Raw genomic sequence first — 22,376 nt, forward strand, 5'->3', positions numbered from 1 at the left:
AGATATTGATTTAGATAAAATTATCGTTCTTATTATTTTTATCATTACTATTATTATTAAAAGTATCGTTAGTATTAAAACTATCATTTTAACAAAAATTATCATTTTAATAGAAATGTCATTGTTACTATAAAATATCATTATTATTATTATTTTAAATAGAATTATTATTTTAAAGATAATATTAAAAATTATTGTAAATATTAAAGTTATCATAATTAGAATTATCGTTTTATCATAATGTCATCTTAGTAATTATAAATATTGATATTTTTATAATAATAATTATTATTACAAAATAATACAACTTTTACTTACTAACATTATAGATATTATTTTATCAAATAAATATGTGATCAAACATATTTTACTACGTGTAATAACTTACTTTAATAATACCTATCATATTATCTTTATGATATTAAATGAACCCTATAAATTTTATTACTTAATATATATAAAAGTATATTTTATTATATAAATTTAATATAAAATTTTATTTATTAATAAATAAATTATATTATTTACTCTAATAAATCTTTTAAAAATATTTAAAAATATAAAACGACGATATTTAAACTATATATTAATCATGTATAGATTTTTGGAAATTATTTTGAGTCAAATTTACTTTTGTTGACTTTGCATATTAGTCTCGAGCATTAGGATTGTGGTACACTATGACTTGACCTAATTTGTTAGACAAATATTGACCAACACATAATTAAATATAATTAATTTAGGTTCGTGAATCTGAGGCCAACCTTGCACTTGTTCAATGACGTTATATGTATTTTTACTACGAAATACAGTATGGTGAGTTTCATTTGCCTTTTTACCCTTTATATTTTTGGGACTGAGAATACATGCGCTTTTATAAATGTTTGACGAAATAGACACAAGTAATTGAAACTACATTCTATGGTTGAATTATCGAAATCGAATATGCCCCTTTTTATTAAAGTCTGGTAATCTAAGAATTAGGGAACAGACACCCTAATTGACGCGAATCCTAAAGATAGATCTATTGGGCCTAACAAACCCCATCCAAAGTACGGGATGCTTTAGTACTTCGAAATTTATATCATGTTCGAAGGAGGATCCCGGAATGATAGGGGATATTCTTATATGTATCTAGTTAATGCCGGTTACCAGGTGTTCACCATATGAATGATTTTTTTTGTCTCTATGCATGGGACGTATATTTATGAGAACTGGAAATGAAATTCTTGTGGTCTATTAAAATGATGGAAATAAATGATTATGATAAACTAATGAACTCACCAAACTTTTTGTTGACACTTTAAAGCATGTTTATTCTCAGGTGTTAAAGAAATCTTCCGCTGTGCATTTGCTCATTTTAAAGATATTACTTGGAGTCTTTCATAGCATATTTCGAAGAACGTTGCATTCGAGTCATTGAGTTCATCAAAGATTATTATTAAATCAATTTATAGTTGGATAGTGGATATTATGAAATGGTATGCATACCTGTCAATTTTCGATGTAAAGAAATATTGTCTTTTAAAAGCAAATGCAATGTTTGTAAAATGTATCATATAGAGGTCAAATACCTCGCAATGTAATCAACTATTGTGAATCGTTTATAATGTATATGAACGGGTCCTTTCACCAAGGAGTACCAACAACAATGAACGATGAAGTATTGATCCATAACTTCATTGAAGAAATATTCTGCGAAGAATATGTGGTTTCTAAAAGTTTTAGAGATTACTTATTCTAGCTCAAACCGAAAAGCAAATGAGTTTAATATCATATTAACTCATTAAATCCATGATTACATCTGAAGAAAATATATATGTATATATGTTTTCATAAAGATTGTAATTAAAAATTCTTTTGGTACAAACTGTTAATGGTGAAAATATTTTAACGGATAGGTAATACCCGAGGAATATTTAGATTTCATATTAATAAGTTACACTGTACATTATTCGAATATGATTCAACAGTCAATTACTATCCTACTTACATCCACAGACATACGTATCCGTTCACCACAGAGTAACTATTTTCATTCAATTTCATATTTGAATTTTGATATATCAGAATCCAACAAGTGGCACAATGAAGAAAACATTGGACAAAATAAAATTTATTAGAAATAAACAAATTAGCTATGAGAAGAATTTTGTTAAGAATCCACGCTAACTGTTCCTAGCTAACTGTTCCTAGCTAACTGATTACATTTTATTTATCGCAATTTATTTACTTCAATTTATATTCTCGCCATTTTATTTATCGTCATTTAATTTCTGTTATTTATTTTACGCACTTTAATCGGGACACGTATACAAGGTTTTGACATATCATATCGACGCATATATATATATATGTATATATATATATATATATATATATATATATATATATATATATATATATATATATATATATATATATATATTATTTGGAATAACCATAGACACTCTATATGCAGTAATTCTTGAGTTAGCTATACATGGTTGAGGTTGATTCTTAAATAATATATATACTTTGAGTTGTGATCGAGTCTGAGACAAGTACACGGGTCACGATATGTATTAATTAATTCGAATATTATAAACTGTATATGAATTAATGAAATAGTAACTGTGGACTGCTAACTGTGGACTACCAATATTGGACAATTAAAATGAATTAAAATATTGATTATAACATATGAAACTAAACATTTCTTCAAGTTTGCCACCTGAGTTCATCTTAAACCTCATTTGTAACTTGACTATTACAATCCGCGTTCAAACCTTTCATGATTCTTGAAAACACCTCAATCGAGAGGAGGAACCAACAGCACTTCATCTACGGAAGAAAAGATTTATGCATATAGTTATGCACCTGAAAATACTTGGAACCTAAGTAAACATTTAACACGTATCTGTGCTAGCTCCTTTGGCGTTGTTATTACCGAAAATAACTTTGAATTCCTTTTTCAAATTAGCCAATTTTGTCACAGCTCCAGCAAATCAACTTCAATTTTTCATTCGAATTAACCTTATTATAACCTTAATATAAAAGTTTGCCTTTCGTCATCGTTATCGGAGAATCGTTTATATTCCACCACATTAACAGTAAACTTACCAGCAACTCCTTTGATCTTTGACTTTTCGTAAAATCATTATATATACCAAAACCCTATCATATACACATCCGCATCATGTAACAAAAATTGCCATACCAATTACCGAGAATCAGCAATCAGTATTTCGAATCTCGCAGCGTTTCTACACCAACAGTTTTTTGTATACATATAACCTTTATCTCCTAGAATTATGATCTTCAATTCTGAATTTCTGAAAAGCGCTTTAGCCTATGAATCAGTTTTCTGAGTTTTAAAAAAGCTGAGGAATCAATGAAAACTGAAAACTGCCTTAACAGTCAAAAGTTTGATGATAAAGAATGGAGTGATGGAAACACTCAATGGAAAATTTGTACTGGAAAACGGATTGAGCAAACCATGAAGGAGATTCTGAACAAATCACAAGGACTAAAATCATACATAAAGAATCCTGATGATTCTGTTTCTGATGAAATCTTCAGAGAATAGCTTGCTCCTTAATCGCCCTAAATCATCGTGAATGAATTTCTTCTTCATAATTTGATTCTAAAATTCTAAGATATTATCGTACCTCTCATTATAAATATCCTCAATATTTCTGAAGATAACTTCATAAATATTCTTGTCTGATATTAATTATCTCTCCTCACTATCTGTATTACATAATAAAGAAAACAGTTTAGTTTCTAAATTCTGAAACCTTCGAGTTTAAAGTATGAATGATTTTGAAGTAGTGTTGGAAATTGATGCATGAGTTAGTATAATATAATGACACTTGATCAACGTGATTATATTACAGTAAGTTATGCTGAGTTTCTAATGGAATGTGATGATTCACAGATCATAACGTCATCATGTGCCATGTTACACGACTCTTACATTCTACCTAATCTCTAAATATATTAAGAACATATCTTCCTGATAGTTCTATCTTTTCTCTTGAATTCTGGTAATTTAACCAATCAAGTTCGTGCTATTACAATCTCTCTCTTAGAACATTAGTCATGTTCATCTGAAACTTCATACCTACAAATTCTGGACTATTATTCGCTTGACTTAAAGTCGGGAAGAGAAAATAAAAGGATGGAACTCCAAAATTTAAAGAAAATGAAGAGGTTGGAATTATAGTAAAATATCATACAAAGCAATTAAGACAGATCATCGCATTTAACCGAAGAAGATCCTAATTTCCTTAATTTCTAAAGAATCGAATCTTATTACAAAGATTTTCTCTAAATCCCTTGAATTCCGGAAATCAACTCTATCTACGTCAAAAGATATGACGAAACGTTATTTACTCATTTCACTCTTTTGTGATAGCTTCACTCATACGCTTCGAGTAATCGAATCATTTTATCCATATTATTCTATGGTAACAAAATTCTATTTTATCAACTCGTATTCGTTATGAAGACATTCTTATTGTTAACCATGACAACCACATTCAAATTTCGGGACGAAATTTCTTTAACGGGTAGGTACTGTGACGACCCGAAAATTTCCGATCAAATTTAAACTTAATATGTTCCCGATACGATAAGCAAAGTCTATTAAACCGAGTCCCAAAATGTTTGAACTATTACTCATGAATTCATTTGACTTTCGACTAGTTTTGAAGATTCACGAACAATTGTATGTAAGTAAATATGTGTGTGTGTGTGTGTGTGTGTGTATATATATATATATATATATATATATATATATATATAAATATAAGTGGATATATAATATTTTGAATTTATAAAAATACTCTTCAATCAATTGAAATTAAAAACGTAAAATAAGATACAAAATAAATAATATAATTTAAAATGAAATTTATATACATACCTATATATGATTGCCATTAATATTTATTATATTGTAATATATATAAAATATATAAATGTTAACTAATCAAATATATAATTATATAGAATAAATGACATATGTAATAGTAATATATCAAATTTAATTACAAGTATAAATACAGTGTTATATTAAGGTTATAATAACTCTCTTTATTATTATTATTATTAACATTATTGATAATATTATTATTAATTATTATTAGTATTATTATTATTTATAAAATTATTATTATTAATATTACTATTATTATTAATCTATTTAATTATTTATTAATATTAAATATGCAAAAATCATACACAAGGATTTGGAAATCACGATCAGTTACATGTTACTATCATAATATATATGATTTACAAATTAGTACTAACTAGATTCCATCTTTACAGCAAATCCAAAATCAATCACAATCTACTTTTATATATTTTGTTTCTTCTTCCTTGACTGAAAATTCCTCTCTTGTCCACCATCACGTTTATAATATAGTTATACACATACATAATATACAAACACACTCTCCTACTTTCTTCTCTTGTAATACTCGGTTGCATATCTTGTTCTGTTCGGGTTCAACAACCAAGTCACCATTACCACATCTTTGTTGCTATGACTTCCAACACCTACATCTGTCTATTACTTCTATTACAAGTGCTTCTGCTTCAGACGACCAAAACAGCTAAACAATCCGAGACCAAGCTACACCTCTATATTCCTACTATGCTTCTATTCCTGAACAAAGGTAAACACCACAAAACGCCACATCATTCCATGCTTAATTTTTTTCTGTTATCTGTTAGGATTCTAAAACCTCACAACTTCAACATCATGAACCTGCAAAACCCATAAGATTAATTAGTATTGTTCTATTCGAATTATACTATCCGACTACTTGATTACCAAACCAAACGAAACCCACTTCCCTTGCACCTGCAACTGCAGCTAACTATAGTTCTTAATTCATGTTCGAACCACCGTAAAGCCACTTCAACAAATAACCAATAAACCTACCACCATCAACCTCCTTTTTAACCTGCTGTATAATTCTGTTTTATATTTCAAACATTTAAAAGCAAAAACAAATTAAAACCCATTATTATTGATAGTGATTATATTTCTGACCGAAAAACATAAAACACAACAAACTCATCGAATTTCTTCTGTTTTCGTATTCAATACCATCAAACAAACTTCCAACCTCTCACACAAACACCATCGAACCTTTCTACACAAATCAAATTAGACCTATCTACAATTTAACAAGAGAAAACAAAATACTTCAATCTTTCATGTATGAATCAAACAGATAGATTACATCACCGCAAATTTGAATGAAATAAGTTACAACCTACGATGGACGATAGTGGATAATAAAAGTATATAATTATATAATTAAATAAGAAAATAAATAACAGAAATACCCATTTACGGGTTCTGTCTTATGTAGTGACTTGGTGATGATGATACGACGATGATGTTGAATCAATTACCTGTTATACCTCGATAATTGTTGATTGATCAATTGTTCAATTGATCGATTGATCGATTGATCGATTGAAGAACCGAAGGCCTCGATCAATCAATTGAAGAACCGAAGGTCCATGAACCGTCATATATTCTGCTTTTGCGATCTCGATCTATTGTGGGAGCCACAAAAGTAACGCGTTTTCTTCTTCTTTTAATGATTAGGTAAAGTTGTTGATTATGATTAAACTCCACTTGGTATTTAAGGAAACCGATATACTGCACTAGAACTGTTGGGCCACCAGATTTTTGATTGGGCCAAAATAATCCGAACAACTATTGGGCCGTGACCTACCTCAGGCCTCTGTTGGACTGCAAACAAGGTTCTGTTTGCTTATTGGACTAAACTTTGGTCGTATCAATTTAAAGTATAACTAGAAGCTAGATGACGAAAATAATAATAATATACGGATGATGATGATGATTATGATGATTATGATGATAATATTAAACTGAAGAAGATGAGTTAATATATAGATGATGATCAGGAATGGTAGGATGATGATGATTAGATTATGATTATGGTGATGTCGTGATGTTCAATGATGACGACAATGACGATATACGATGACGATTACGAGGGTATAAAACTTATTATTATTATTATCTAATACAATTATTATCATTATTATTATTATTATTCGTATTAACGATATCATTATTATTAGAATTATTAATTAGGAAAAATAAAGGAGTTAATGAGGATATTAGGGTTATCATTATAAAAATAAGGATTTTAAATGTGAAAATAAAATGTTATTATAAGAATAATAAAGATTATAATTAAAGATTCAAATGCAATATTATTATTATTATTATTATTATTATTATCGTTAACACAACATCTATATATATTAATTAACACTATTTTTATCATTATTATTAAAGTTATCATTTTTTATTTATTAATATTATCTAATTATTATTATTATTTTTCATTATTTTTAATATTATTATTATTATTAATGTCATTATTACCATAACAAATAAACATTTTATGAAAATACATATATTATAGTTAATAAAATAATTAGGTATGAAGACATTAATTCTAATACATTATAGTAGATAATTATAAACTTTAATACATTATATATATATATATATATATATATATATATATATATATATATATATATATATATATATATATATATTTTAACTATAACACTTTAATATGAATCTAATATATAAATATTAAGTATTTATTTAAAATATATAATTAGATATAACTAAGTTAATTATTAAATAAATATTAATATAAACTTGTTAGTTGTTATTATGTGTGTTAATATATATATATATATATATATATATATATATATATATATATATATATATATATATATATATATATATATATATATATATATATATATATATATATATATATATATATAATATAGGTTCGTGAATCCATGGCAAACCCTGCATTGTTCAATATTGTCATATGTATTTTTACTACAAAATACAGTATGGTGAGTTCATTTGATTCCCTTTTACTCTATACATTTTTGGGACTAAGAATACATGCGCTGTTTTTATAACTGTTTTGTTAAATGCTTTTGAAATATATTTTGAACTGCGAATACATGAAATACTTTTATAACTGTTTTACGAAATAGACACAAGTAATCGAAACTACATTCTATGGTTGAATTATCGAAATCGAATGTGCCCTTTTTATCATGTTCGAAGTTTTTCCGGAATGATGACGAATTTATCATGTCCGAAGTTTTCCCGGAATGATGGCGAATTTATCATGTCCGAAGTTTTCACTGAATGATGGCGAATTTATCATGTCCGAAGTTTTCCCGGAATGATGGCGAATTTATCATGTCCGAAGTTTTCCCAGAATGATGAGGATATTCTATATGCAATTTGTTAAGGTAAATTACCAGGTGTTCAATCCATATGAATGAATTTTATGCATAATGGTTATGGGAAATGGGAATATTAAATCTGGTAGTCTATTAAAATGATGAATTTTATTGTTTATGATAAACTAATAAACTCACCAACCTTTTGGTTGACACTTGAAAGCATGTTTATTCTCAGGTATGAAAGAAATCTTCCGCTGTGCATTTGCTCATATTAGAGACATTACTTGGAGTCATTCATGACATATTTCAAAAGACGTTGCATTTGAGTCGTCGAGTTCATCAAGATTATTATTAAGTCAATTATAGATGGATATATTATGAAAGGGTATGCATGCCGTCAACTTTCGATGTAAATGAAAGTTTGTCTTTTAAAAACGAATGCAATGTTTGTAAAATGTATCATATAGAGTTCAAGTACCTCGTAATGAAATTAACTATTGTGAATCGTTTATAATGTATATGAACGGGTCCTTTAATTAGGCTACCAAGCTTGAAGGGGCGATATTCGGTTTAATAATCCAACCATAGAATGTAGTTTCAAGTACTTGTGTCTACTTTGTAAAATATTTAAAAACTGCATGTATTCTCATCCCAAAAATAATAGATAGTGAAACTGGGACTATAACTCACTTTCACAGATTTTCAATTCGTCAGAAATAAGACTTGGCCACGGGTCGATTCACGAACCTATAACAAATATATATACATATCAAAGTATGATCGAAATATTTTCACAACATATTTTATCACGTGTTGACGATTTAGGTTGTTAAGTTAGCAGTTCAACGTTAGTAGTCCACAATTAGTAGTCCACAGTTAGTAGTACATAAATAAATCAATATATCATATTATGCATATTATCTCGAATCAATCCACGACCCAGTGTATACATGTCTCAGAATCGATCACAACCCATGGTATATATATTATTTTAGAATCAACCTCGGCCCATTATATGCTAACTCGAGCATTACCGCATATAGTGTCTTACGGTTATCCCAAAATAATATATATAGATGATGTCAATATGATATGTCAAAACATTGTATACGTGTCTATGGTGTATCAAGGTATATTATATATATATCGAGTATAGAATAAGTTAGTTAGGATATGGTTAGTATAGATTTGTTATAAAAATTTTCGTAGCTAATCTAGTAATTCTATCCAATTTTGTTTTACCTATAATTTCTTCTTTTTAAATCCGTTTTGAGTGAATCAAAAGGCTATGGTTTCGTATCAAACCATAATTTATTAATCTAAACAGAAAAAGTATAGGTTTATAGTCGGAAATACAGATTACAAGTCGTTTTTGAAAGAGATAGTCATTTCCGTCGAAAGAACGACATCTTGATGACCATTTTGAAAAACATACTTCCACTTTGAGTTTAACCATGATTTTTGGATATGGTTTCATGTTCATAAGAAATATCATTTTCCCAGAAGTAAAACTTTTAAATCAAAGGTTATCATAGTTTTTAATTATCCAACCCAAAACAGCCCCCGGTTTAACTACGACGGCGTATGTCCTGTTTTACGGTGTTCTTCGTGTTTTCAAGTTTTAAATCATTAAGTTAGCATATCATATAGATATAGAACATGTTTTTAGTTGATTTTAAAATTTAAGTTAGAAGGATTAACTTTGTTTGCGAACAAGTTTAGAATTAACTAAACTATGTTCTAGTTATCACAAGTTATATTCTTAGAATAAAATAGTTATATATATATGAATCGAATGATGTTATGAACATCATTACTACCTCAAGCATAGTAGGTAAACCTACTAGAAAAGACAAGAAATAATCTTGAGCTTGAATGGATCTTTGATGGCTTGGAAGTTCTTGAAGTAGAATCATGACACGAAAATAATTTCAAGTAAGATTACTACTCGAATTAAGATAGTTATAGTTATAGAAATTGAATCAAAGTTTGAATATGAATATTACCTTGAATAAGAAAGATAACCTACTATAAATAACAAATGTTTCTTGATCTTAGATGATTATTTTCAATGGATTTGAAAGCTTGGAAGTAATCTTGCAAACTTGAAAGTGTTATTGAAGTGTTCTTGAGTAGTTATTTTGTAGGTTGTTTTATGTTGGGATTTTTGAGCTAGATTGATGTAGATTTTGATGAAGATGATGAAGAACACTTAGAACATCAAGAGAGAACTTGAGAGAGATCAATTTGATGCATGAAAGTTGAAATGGAAATGTGTTTATGTGTGTGCATGAATTCGTGAAAATGGAGTCAAATATAGGCTCCATTACTTTGTTGTTTTGTTAGATATTTCATGCTAGATGTTAAATGATGGTTTCCACATGTTTAGGTGACTCATTAAGGCTGCTAAGAGCTGATCATTGAAGTGTATATACCGATAATATGTACATCTAAAAGCTAGGTATAATACGAGTACGAATACTGAATGAGTACGAGTAGAATTGTTGATGTAAACGAATGGGAATGTATTGTAACCATTTTTGTTAAGTATGAGTGTCTTGATATATGTCTTGAAGTCTTCCAAAAGTGTATTAATACATCTTAATACACTACATGTATATACATTTTAAGTGAGTCATTAAGTCATCGTTAGTCGTTACATGTAAGTGTTGTTTCGAAACCTTTAAGTTAACGATATTGTTAAATGTAATTAATCCATTATTTATTATACTTAATGAGATGTTAAATTGTTATGTTAACATGATAGCATGGTGTATTAATATATCTTAATATCATATACATATATATATATATATATATATATATATATATATATATATATATATATATATATATATATATATATATATATATATATATATATATATATATATATATATATATATATATGTTAAAATGCTATTACAACGATAATCGTTACATATATATATTGTTTCGAATTCTTTAATTCAGTAGTTTCATTTTATGCATATAACTCTTTGTTAATATACTTTGTGAGATACTTAACATAATATCATGTTTTATATATATATATATATATATATATATATATATATATATATATTATCATGTCGTTTTTACAAGTTTTAACGTTCGTGAATCGCCGGTCAATTTGGGTGGTCAATTGTCTACATAAACTCATTTCAATTAATCAAGTCTTAACAAGTTCGATTGCTTAACATGTTGGATACATTTAATCATGTAAATATGAATCTCATATAATATATAATCATAGAAAAGTTCGGGTCACTACAAGTCTCACCTTATGATCTATGCTTCCCTTTGAATTAGTCTGAAGCCCAGAAAAACACATATGGAAGAATTCTCTTCACAACATCAGTGTCAATATAGCAAAGGAGCCCAAAACCTCTAGAACGGCAGCTGTACAAAAACTTATCACAGGTCTTGAAGGTTGAAGCTTCTTAGTAGGTGAGGCCTACATAGATAATTGTTAGTTTGTTGCAATAAAAAAACGTGGCAAGTGAACATATGTTCCTTCGTAACAGATACGTTAAAAAGACTTACATAGTTGCATAAAACTTCTAAAACCCCCATATCACACAAACATTGCTGCACGATTACCTTCCGATGTGGTGGCGCACCAGATGTTTTAACACCCTCAAGAAACTTCCATTTACCATTTCTAAAACGTAAACAAAATTCAATTTTCACTCATGCATCTCATCAAACAGCTAATGTGCAAGAAACAAATACTCATAACAAATAATTAAACATAAGTAAATTAAATGTTAAAAGTAACTTAACATACCTTTGATTGTTGATGTTAATACCAAATATATAAAAAGTATCAACAATATTATCGTCAAATCTAAACAAAAGTTGAAGCCGTTTAGCCTTTTAGAATACTATATAATGAATAATTGTTATAATCTCGTTATTAATTGTGTTGCAATGAGCATTATATTAGACAAATATACTAAGCAATCAATGACAAATGATGTGCGTTAATCCGCAAATTAACAGATGAAATTGGGAAAGAATAAATTGAAAAAAAATGGAGAAAACAGAAAACACGTACCTGGTAGATGGTTATGGAGAGACAATCTTGATTCTTGATAACAATTTAGATGGTAGAATATATCACTGAAAAAAGGCGGTGTAAAGCTTTGATAGGTTAAGCGTGAGAATTGAGTACTAATTCCCATGTTTAAAGAAATAAAAAAAATTAAAGAAAGAGATTATATACCTTGAATTTGGAATGATGAAGATCAAAGAAGATAATCGTGATGAAGAAGATGAAAGAAGCTGCTGGCAGGTTCAATGGTCGCCAGTGGTTTTAGGTTTAGGGTTAGAATGTGTTTTTTAACTGGATTTTGTTCGGTGATTTATTGAAGAGACATTTTTTTATTTCGTATTTTTAGATATCTTGAATAAATTAATTAATAATTATAAATTAATTTGGATTTATGACATCAGGTATCTCAGATTTTTTGTTTTTTGTTTTGAATTTTTTTAAGGCATGAGAAGACATATTAATGACATCATTATTTTAATAGAATCTATAGATAGATTATTATTTTAATAAGTATTATTATTATTAATATTACTATTACTATTTACTATGTATATTTATAATAAACATTCTTTATTTTAATGTAGAGTATAAGTTATTATTATTATTGATATAATTAAACAAAATCTATATATTTATATAAAAGAGAGATTTGATTAGGTTACATGTCATTAACTCTTTAAATATTGCATATTAAGCCAAATGTAATTTTCACATGTCACAATTATTCATATATACCCTCATCAACCTTTAAAATCACATATTTACCCAAGTAAATCATATAATATCGTATATACCCAATTTAAATACTAAAACTACCATATGTACCCATTTAGTTTAAAAATTTCACTAAACCTAATTTTACACAATTTAATTCCTATTTCATCCCTACTCTTATATACTTCTACGAATCTACGATCATCAGAAAAACTACATACATTTGTTCATACACACATGTCCTATTATTATAGTATTCATACACACATTTGTTCATATAAAAGCATAAGAAAAACTACCAAAAAATTTTCAATACTAATTTTGAGGGAATGGTAATGTATTACTCTATATTAGTAAAATTATACCATTACATAATCAGGTTCAGCCGATTTCTTAAATCTGATAGAACTTGAGCAATTTTTTGCTGTTGCAACTACACGCAATATGACATATATACGTATGTTATAGTCCCATTTTGTCAATGAAACATACTAACGTACTAGAAATGCGTCCTTTTTTAAGAGCTATCGGCGATCGTCCGAGCACATTGAAAACGGTGACACATGGACGGTTTTGTTTCTAAGAACTACCATTAATTAAAGATTTTTTAATATGTTTATTGTGATTAAAATGAAAAGAATTGGGACGCAAGGAGTACATAATTTGTTTGTGGAGATATAACGTCAAAGAAGAAAATTGATACAAAATTTGTTTATTGGTGAGAAGGTAAAAAAAAGTGGTTTATAAATCTGCATTATTAAATATATGTATGTTCCTTCTCTAACCTCTAAAGTATGAACTTAACCGACTGTACTTCTCTAACCTCTAAATTATGAACTTGGTTCCAACACTTCTTTGTCCATTCCATTTAGTCTTATTGATTCTTCTATGTTATTTGTGATAGTCAAAATATGATGTAACATATTATTTGAAAGACACACATTTAAAATATTTCAATGAATCAATAACAAAATGGGTAAATTTTGACCCTTTTGATATGGTCAACCAATCAAATTCATTACCATTTTATTTAAAAGTAACTGCTATGACTTATTGAAAATACAGTACGGGCTCAAATTAACCACACTTAAGCTATTGGGTCGACATGTCCTCCTTAAACGTAACCACAAATATTGTTTGAAAATGTAGATCAAGCGTCATTAAAATAAAATAAGTGACTTATTTAAAACGAATTTTGAGTAGCCGTGCAACGCATGAGCTCAAAACCAAGTAAGGGTATATAAAGAATAGAAAAGGTTAATGATTACTTATTGGTTTATTACTCTTGAATCTTAATTTGAATGGTTGGATTAAAAGAGTATTTTATATAATTAGTCAATTCAATAATTATCATAATTTAAATTTTTATAAATTGCTCTTGTTTTTTAATATATAAAACAGAAATAAGGAAAGGGATAGGGATATAAATATTAATAATATATTTTTTAGCTTATGATTATAAACGACAATTACTATTATCATAAAACGTTAGTCAACTATAATTAATAATAAAATAATAGTTGTGCTACCATAAATAATATAATATCTATCTATATATAATTAAAAACTGACTCCCATCTTCATAAATGAGCTAAATAAAAATTTATAATTTAATCATTTAAAAGTAAACAAAATATATGTTCTTTTACTTATACCCATTTCATTTAATATAGTAAAAAAAATTACCCGCCTCATCAACCTCTGGTAGTCAAAGTGTATTGCACAGTAAAAAATTAATTATGAACTTATTAAATACCAATAGGTTGTAACTTATACGAAGTACTATAATAAATTCTCATAACTTATACTTTTAACTATCTTCTTAGAGTCATAAATATGATTTATCTCTTTGAATTTATTATGGTAAACAAAGTAACTCTTTGAATTACTCTTTATAACTGATGTTAAAAGGAATATCATGAGGTAAATAATTAAAGAAGAGAATTCAAGTCAAAGAATTTTGATGGTTTCATTAGTTATCAGTTAGTCTCTTATAAAGGAATGAAAAAGTGGAAGTCTTATTACTCCGTATAAGAAAGCGTACCTGGCAAAAGAGTAACAATTTCAAAATTAAGGTTTGTTTTGGGGTTTCTTCCCCTTTTGTTTATCTAAACTAATAATGTTTACAATGATTATTTTGCATGTTTATTTTATTTGATTTTGTACGTTTGAAAACATTATGAAAACATTTATATTTCTTAGTAAAATTCCTTCTTATAATTGATTATTTGAATTCAATGATTTACAGGTTTACAAGACGTCCACCGTTTCTATCATCAAAAGTGAGTTTGTTTGATTTTTGAAGTGTTTAAATGGTTAAAGAGTTAGGTACAATATTTAATAGTTCCTCTTCGTTACACTTTGGTAATTTTTGTATTCAACTTTCTTCGCTAATAATGTTTGTTTTGTTGGTTCTTTTGTCTATGTTAACTTTCACTATTGAAGGTATGTCTAGACCAGGTGATGACGAATTCGATAAATATGCAACTGAACTCATTGACTAACTTAAAATATTTACATCCTATGTCTATTTATTTTTCTAATTGTTAGAAGTTACATATAATGTTTATCAGTGCATGGTACTCATTAGTGTTTTTTCCCTATATTATATTAGTGACATACTGACATTAAAAAAACTTGAACACTCTTATTTGTTAGAAGAGTTAAAATTGATTACAGAAGATTTAAAAGTGATTACATGTAATACTATTGCGGTAGATGACGAGCGTAGTTTATGTCCGGTAAATATGTTATTTATTTTTACATCGACGTTACATGTTGGGTTTAATGGATTTGGAGCTTTGTAAGATGAGTGTAATTCCTTTTATCTTTGATAAGCGTGTTATATTGTTGAGCATTGTAATATGACAATTGTTATGGGTCTTTTTTATGGTTTAAACTTAAGCCTTCCTTCGCACTTCAAGGTATAGCCTCAACTCCCATGTGACTTCTATTTAGCATGATACTAAAACATCAGTTATCTATTTAGTATGATTATGATTTATGAACTATGACTATCATTCAGGAAGCTTTTCAAAAAATTATTCATATGACCTACTGTTGTGTAAATAGATAATTAGAAGGTGATGCTAGAATTGAAGCTTTAAGTTTGGTATGAGTGTGACTTAATGCAGTATAATTGACGATATTATGTCACCAAGTATTAACATAGATGAAATGTATTGCTATTTTTCATGTGAGTATGCATAATGTGATATTAACCATCATCCAAACATATTAAATACTTTTTAGAAATGTAAAATAAGAGCCTTATGAAATAAGTTTTATCATCATTTCTGTATAACTATGATAATGGGCATATAAGAAGTTAAAAAGCATTATGAAATGTTATAGGTGCATGCCAAAAATATATAAGGGAAGTTGCAATTCAAATGGAGTAGATGGGGTAATTGAAGATTTGCTTGTTCACAATATTGCATAATATTTATATCGTGAGTTCTTTTAACATTTTAATGGTTAAAAAGCAGTGGAGGATTAAAAAAGGTTGAAAAAATCGTGAGTCGGATGGGACTTTGAAGGGATGAGTCGGTCGAGATGTGGACGAGTTCGGCGTTTAACAGAGTTGATTGTTTAACATAAATATATTGAACAAAAGCTTTTCTAATAATTCACTTTGGTATTCTTGCATCATGTTTGAGTAAGTACATTAATCACTTTTTAACGAGTTTTTAACAAAGAGATTGTGGTACCAACTACGCACATCAACTAACAAACTCAAGTTATAACACTGTTATTACAATCTCCACAACAACAATCCCCATACAATGCATTTTTTGTAAACAATAATGCTATATCCGAGTAATGTTAAAAGTCGTTTGCATTGTATATCGGCTACTAAATGCTATTTATCCATGGTAGAAATATAGTGTTCATTCGCATACACACACGTCAGTATCAGCACCAAAGACCATGAACCTCATGCCTTCTACATATACTACATTAAACCACCTCAACTACAAGTACAAAACACGAACCATAACCATCATCGTGCAGCGCACGAGCAATGCACCTAGTAAATACTATACTTGTGTTACCATAATAATAAATAATAAAATAATAGTTATCATATTTGTGTCAAATATAGTTAAGGATATAATATATATTTGCTAATAATATTATCTAATTTAGAATTATTATATACAATTATTTTTTAAATAAAAGTGTAACCCGCGAGATTAATTTTAGAAAAGTTGTTAGTCATTTCAGCAAAATAATGATACTCGGGGGAGTCGTCGTGTATAATTAATATTATATTAGTTATATTTGTCCGTTCATAAATATTTTATGGACTTAAATTGTAAATTCAAATCACTTCCATATTTATTGCTAAAAAGAAATGCTCTGTTAGTAGTGCATCGAAGCTCCGTGTCGAATATAAACAATTGCATTTAGTTCATATAATTATTTCGAGACGAACGGCGATGACGATGGAACCACACTCGCGACGAATAGAAAGATAAATCCGTTAAATTTTTTTAATAGGTATTGTTTCCGTACCATAAATAGATTAGACATAGATATATAAAGATTCAGTATTATTACTTCTATATTTAAGTTATATTACGTAATTGTAGTTTAATTGTATATTATTATATATTTTATTTTATTTTAATTTAATAATATATATAATATAATATAATATAATATAATATAATATAATATAATATAATATAATATAATATAATATAATATAAATATATATAATATAATATAGATATATAGATATAATATATAGATACAAACATCCTAAAATAACTTTCAACCACAATTTACAAAAAACTTTATATATATATATATATATATATATATATATATATATATATAATTTATTTTTTTAATTATTATTATTATTATTATTTTTTATTTTTTTTTGACGTATTTGTTATTTTTTTAGGATGGTAAAAATCTTTGTTCACATTGGTATGATCTAATTGTCCCGTTTGCTAGATATGTTAGTATGAATGGTTTAGACTCGATTCAGAATGGTTTCAAGTCATTCAGAGCGTACCAGATGGCAACCGTGTTTAGGGATTGCCGTGAATCATATCAATGTCAGTTTGACATTGCTGGTGATGAATCAGTAGCAGTAGCAGAGTACGAGGTAGTCTATATTATGTCTGAACTGCTAGACGATCTAAATATCGGTGGTTGTGAGGTAATTAGTTTCCCTAAGATTTTTGTAAAACAGTAGTAACATTCGTAAAACAGTAGTAACCAATTATTAACATCGACTAACTACTGCAGATAAAGTTGAACCATAGAAAGTTGTTGAATGGAGTGTTGGATATTTGTGGCGTGCCGTCTCACTCTCACAAGTATCGAACGTTTGTTCAACTATTGACAAATTAGACAAGCTGTCGTTGGAGCAGATTAAAAAGGAACTGATCGATGTGAAGGGCATAGATGTTAAGACAGTGAGCAATATTTGTTCGTTTTTGAGGACGTTTAGAGGCAAGCCTCGCGAATTTTTATCAAAACTGAAAGAAGAACATAATGAGTTATTGATAAACGAATCTTCCAAACAAGCATGGAATGAATTTGACAAGTTATTCGATATGTTAGAGGATACGGGACGTATCAAAAACTTCGTTCTTGATTTAAGTTTGAGTTTGTCAAGATGCCCTGACTATTACACGGGTGTCATATATGAAGCTGTGTTAAAGGGGGTGACAACACAGCAACAGCAGGTTGGTTTGATTGCTTATGGAGGACGTTACGATAATCTTATAGGCATGTTTGGTTCAGAACCTGTTCCTGCAATTGGTGTCACTTTGGAAATAGAGCATGTGCAATCATGGAACAATACCATAAAAATGAGCTGACCGGCTTGTCTGAAAGTGATGAAGAAGAAGATGAATACGAAGACGAAAGCGATGGTGAATGTGACCCGTATTTTTATTGTATTCATTTATGATGAAGTTAATGTATTGTTTACAATTAACTGTAATTTTTAAATTTATTGTAATGCTATAAGTGAAATTACCAGTACCAATTGGAAAAATAAATAGACTCAAATCCCTTATATTTACACTTCCGAATATTGGCTATTAACAAGAAATCATGATAGAATTAGAAGGCTTTTAGGACACTGTGTAGAATTGTTAAAGCTTGTACCCAGAGTCCCAAGGTTGTAAAAGTCGCTAGTCGGAGACTAGTTGGTCGGGACTTTGTAGGGCTAATTGGCCAAGTCAGTTGGAGACTAGTCGGACATTGACTAACTTTGAGTGTACTTGAACGACTTTGACCAATTTTGACCAAATAAATTTGACTTTGAGCTATTAAATCAGACTTTGACCGACTAAATTGGACTTTTGACAGCCTTGACCGAATAAATCGGCCAAGTCGGAGACTATTCAGGGACTAGTCCGACTACTTCAAGATCCCGATTCGTCGGGGATTAGTCGGCCTAGTTGGAAGACTTTTACAACCATGCCAAGTCCATTAGTGAATTGTAGGCTTGATGAATGCTCTGAATATGATCCTGAAAACACTGAAAACATAACTTGGGAAGTCAAATATTAAAGACTATTAAAGTCAAACAGAACAGTTTTGACTTTGTAGTGCCAGATAGAGTGATAGACAGACAGTTACTCAATACTCGGTGCTGTGTTTAGTTCATCTTCTGTCTACCTTAACATGTTTCTGAAGCCATTTTGGTACCATTCATTTATTATACCTTTATTGCTCATTTTATCTCTCCTTTAAGTTTATGATCGATTGCAAAAAGAACATAGAACCTAACGAAAATCAAACTAAGATACTAATTACTAAATAATAGTATAAATCAAACAATACAGTAAGCTCTAGTAAAACTATCTGTTTGAGAGAAATATATGATGTTTATTTGTAGCCATAATAAGTATGATCGTTAATCATAAGTATATCAATAATAATGTTAAACAAAACCATGAAGTAATATGCTATATAACATATTAAACGGTATTACTACTCAAAAACTGTAAGGACTTAAAGCAACCCAACCACAGAAATCTCGACTATAAAGATAAAAAGAAAGAACCTAATTGATACTCTGATTCGATCTAAACTCTTAATCAGAGAAGGATTTTTCTTTAGTTTCTGCTCCTATAAGATCGATAGCATAAAACCAGTAACGAAAGAAACCTATACGCAAAGATGAACACCAACATCATCCCCAAATTATTCCATTTTTGTATCTCCTTTATGTTTTGCTTCTTCAAGAATTCTTCTCCATATATCAAGCATCCATCTTCAAATCTTTCAAGACACCTCCATCTTCCCTTTGATCCTCCAAACTCGTTTAACAAAAAACACTCGAACGGGTACCTAAAAAGACTCAAATAGTGCATGAAAAACCAGTATATAGGTATGTCGTTGCTCGCAATAAAGTACCCCGAAAAAAGAAAAAACGACCCCATTATTCCCGCAATCAAACAGATCCCCATCATGAAGTTCGGTACAAGAGCACTAAAAAAAGCCACGAATGAATTCGACGTCAATAAAACCAACCAAACGACAAGTGAAAAGTAAAGAAACCCGTCTATATCTTTCCTTAATCCGACTAGCCAATAGGTCGGGATCGAGTATAAAAGAGCCACTATCAAAAGAAACGGGATGAAAACGAGAGTGTTGGCTAAAGCGTAAGATGAAATCCGATAGGCTCCTATCGAGATCTCTCTCATTAGAATTCGTCGTTCTTGCAAGAAAATAGGCAAAGCTTCTGATGATGAATAGAGTAAAAACGTTAACTGAAACGCAAAAAACCCGATTTGAGTCTGCATATGAAACCGATTAACGTCGTTGAATATCGTCCCTAACAGAATCCCAACTAGCAAGGCTTGAACCATTTTCCACATGAAAAGCTGTTTGGTCCTGAAAATGTTGTAGCAAAATCTTTGGCTCAGTATCATCACCTCGTCGAATGACGAATTTGCATACATCAAACGACAATCATCGTTTACGTGAGTCGTTTGCTTCTTAGCTTCTATAAAACCAGACTCTAGTTTCACATCTGGGATCAACGTTTCAATCACATCGATTGAAAACTCGAGCACGTTAACATGACGAGGGATGAAATGACCAGCTGATTTAAGTCGGTGGTCAAGATGATCAAGTGAACCATGGTGAACCACGGTTCCATCTACTAACAACACAACTTGATCAAATAGTTCAAGTATCCGAAACCCTGGTTGGTGTATGGTTAATACAATCGTCTTACCTTGATCTTTAGCCATCGATTTCAGCATCGACATCAACTGCAAAGCTGCAGATGAGTCTAGCCCTGAAGTCGGTTCATCCATGAGTAAAACCGCAGGGTCATGGACCAAATCAACCCCAATCGACACCCTTCGTTTCTCCCCACCCGAAATCCCTCGGTGGGACCCACCACCAATTCTTTCTCCGGCAACATGACTCAACCCGAGCTCCACCAACAACTCGCTCACTCTGGTCTTCACGTTTTCAACCCCATCGCGAAGCCTTAAACGTGCGCTATAAAAGAGCGTTTCCTCAACCGTAAGAAGAGGAAAAAGTAAATCTTCTTGTGTGACATAACCAGACACTCTCCTGATAAAACCGGCATTCATCGGGCGGCCATTGACCAACAGTTGACCCGAGACTCTGCAGGGCGGGATAACGCCTGCAAGAATCTCGAGTAATGTCGTTTTTCCGGCACCACTTGGGCCAGCAACTGCTGTGATCTCTCTTGGCTTAACTTCACAACTAACATCCTTTATAATTTGCTTTTTTGATGTGGGATTCACTTTTTTGTGCAAATTAATCCAACCAAAAGTAGGAGGGGATACACCATAAGAAACACTCTTGGTTTTAATTGTGTATTGTCTTTTTTGTTTAACAAGATCCATAGACCCCATTATTGATTGCTTCTAATGAAATAAAATGGAGGAGAAAAATAAATTTAAATAACTAAGCTTATATTATCAACTGCATGCATGAATTGTACTGATATATGTGTTAATTCTCTCAATATATATATATATATATATATATATATATATATATATATATATATATATATATATATATATATATATATATATATATATATATACAGTTAATACAAAAATTGTGAAAAAAGATATCATCAGGTGATACTCATGACATTCCACTTTTATTAATCCATAGACACTGTAATAATTAATTTACCTTTTTAGCATACCAGAATATTAAAATGGAAAATGAAGGTAATAATTTGAATTAAAATTTAAAATTAATATTAAAATAATGATGAAAAAGTGATAGTAATGATGTGGGTGTGATTTTAAACTTGCTGTATATATATGCATATGTCACATGGCAAGCGTTGGAGAAAAAC

The 22,376-nt window shown here is 29.2% G+C and overlaps 2 protein-coding genes across 2 annotated transcripts; one reads left to right on the plus strand and one right to left on the minus strand.

The window, feature by feature from the left end:
• Window positions 1-12,514: 12,514 nt before the first annotated feature.
• On the plus strand, window positions 12,515-18,885 carry LOC139842559 (histidine--tRNA ligase, cytoplasmic-like). Its single transcript, XM_071832683.1, has 3 exons — window positions 12,515-12,568; window positions 17,958-18,218; window positions 18,325-18,885. Exons 1-3 carry the CDS (start codon window positions 12,515-12,517, stop codon window positions 18,883-18,885), a joined length of 876 nt encoding a protein of 291 aa, XP_071688784.1.
• Window positions 18,886-20,133: 1,248 nt separating this feature from the next.
• LOC139842560 (ABC transporter G family member 10-like) lies at window positions 20,134-21,915 on the minus strand. Its single transcript, XM_071832684.1, has one exon. The coding sequence runs from the start codon at window positions 21,913-21,915 to the stop codon at window positions 20,134-20,136; it is 1,782 nt and encodes a 593-aa protein (XP_071688785.1).
• Window positions 21,916-22,376: the final 461 nt, after the last annotated feature.

Source organism: Rutidosis leptorrhynchoides, chromosome 4 (assembly GCF_046630445.1).
Source record: "Rutidosis leptorrhynchoides isolate AG116_Rl617_1_P2 chromosome 4, CSIRO_AGI_Rlap_v1, whole genome shotgun sequence".
Classification (NCBI taxonomy): domain Eukaryota; kingdom Viridiplantae; phylum Streptophyta; class Magnoliopsida; order Asterales; family Asteraceae; genus Rutidosis; species Rutidosis leptorrhynchoides.

Bases quoted from the DNA above. Each gene is read 5' to 3' on its own strand.
- LOC139842559 (XM_071832683.1), top strand. From the start codon at position 12,515: ATGAAGATCAAAGAAGATAATCGTGATGAAGAAGATGAAAGAAGCTGC. The intron at 12,569-17,957 runs GTTCAATGGTCG...TTATTTTTTTAG, and splicing joins ATGAAAGAAGCTGCTGGCAG to GATGGTAAAAATCTTTGTTC. The intron at 18,219-18,324 runs GTAATTAGTTTC...GTTGAACCATAG, and splicing joins TAAATATCGGTGGTTGTGAG to AAAGTTGTTGAATGGAGTGT.
- LOC139842560 (XM_071832684.1), bottom strand. From the start codon at position 21,915: ATGGGGTCTATGGATCTTGTTAAACAAAAAAGACAATACACAATTAAA.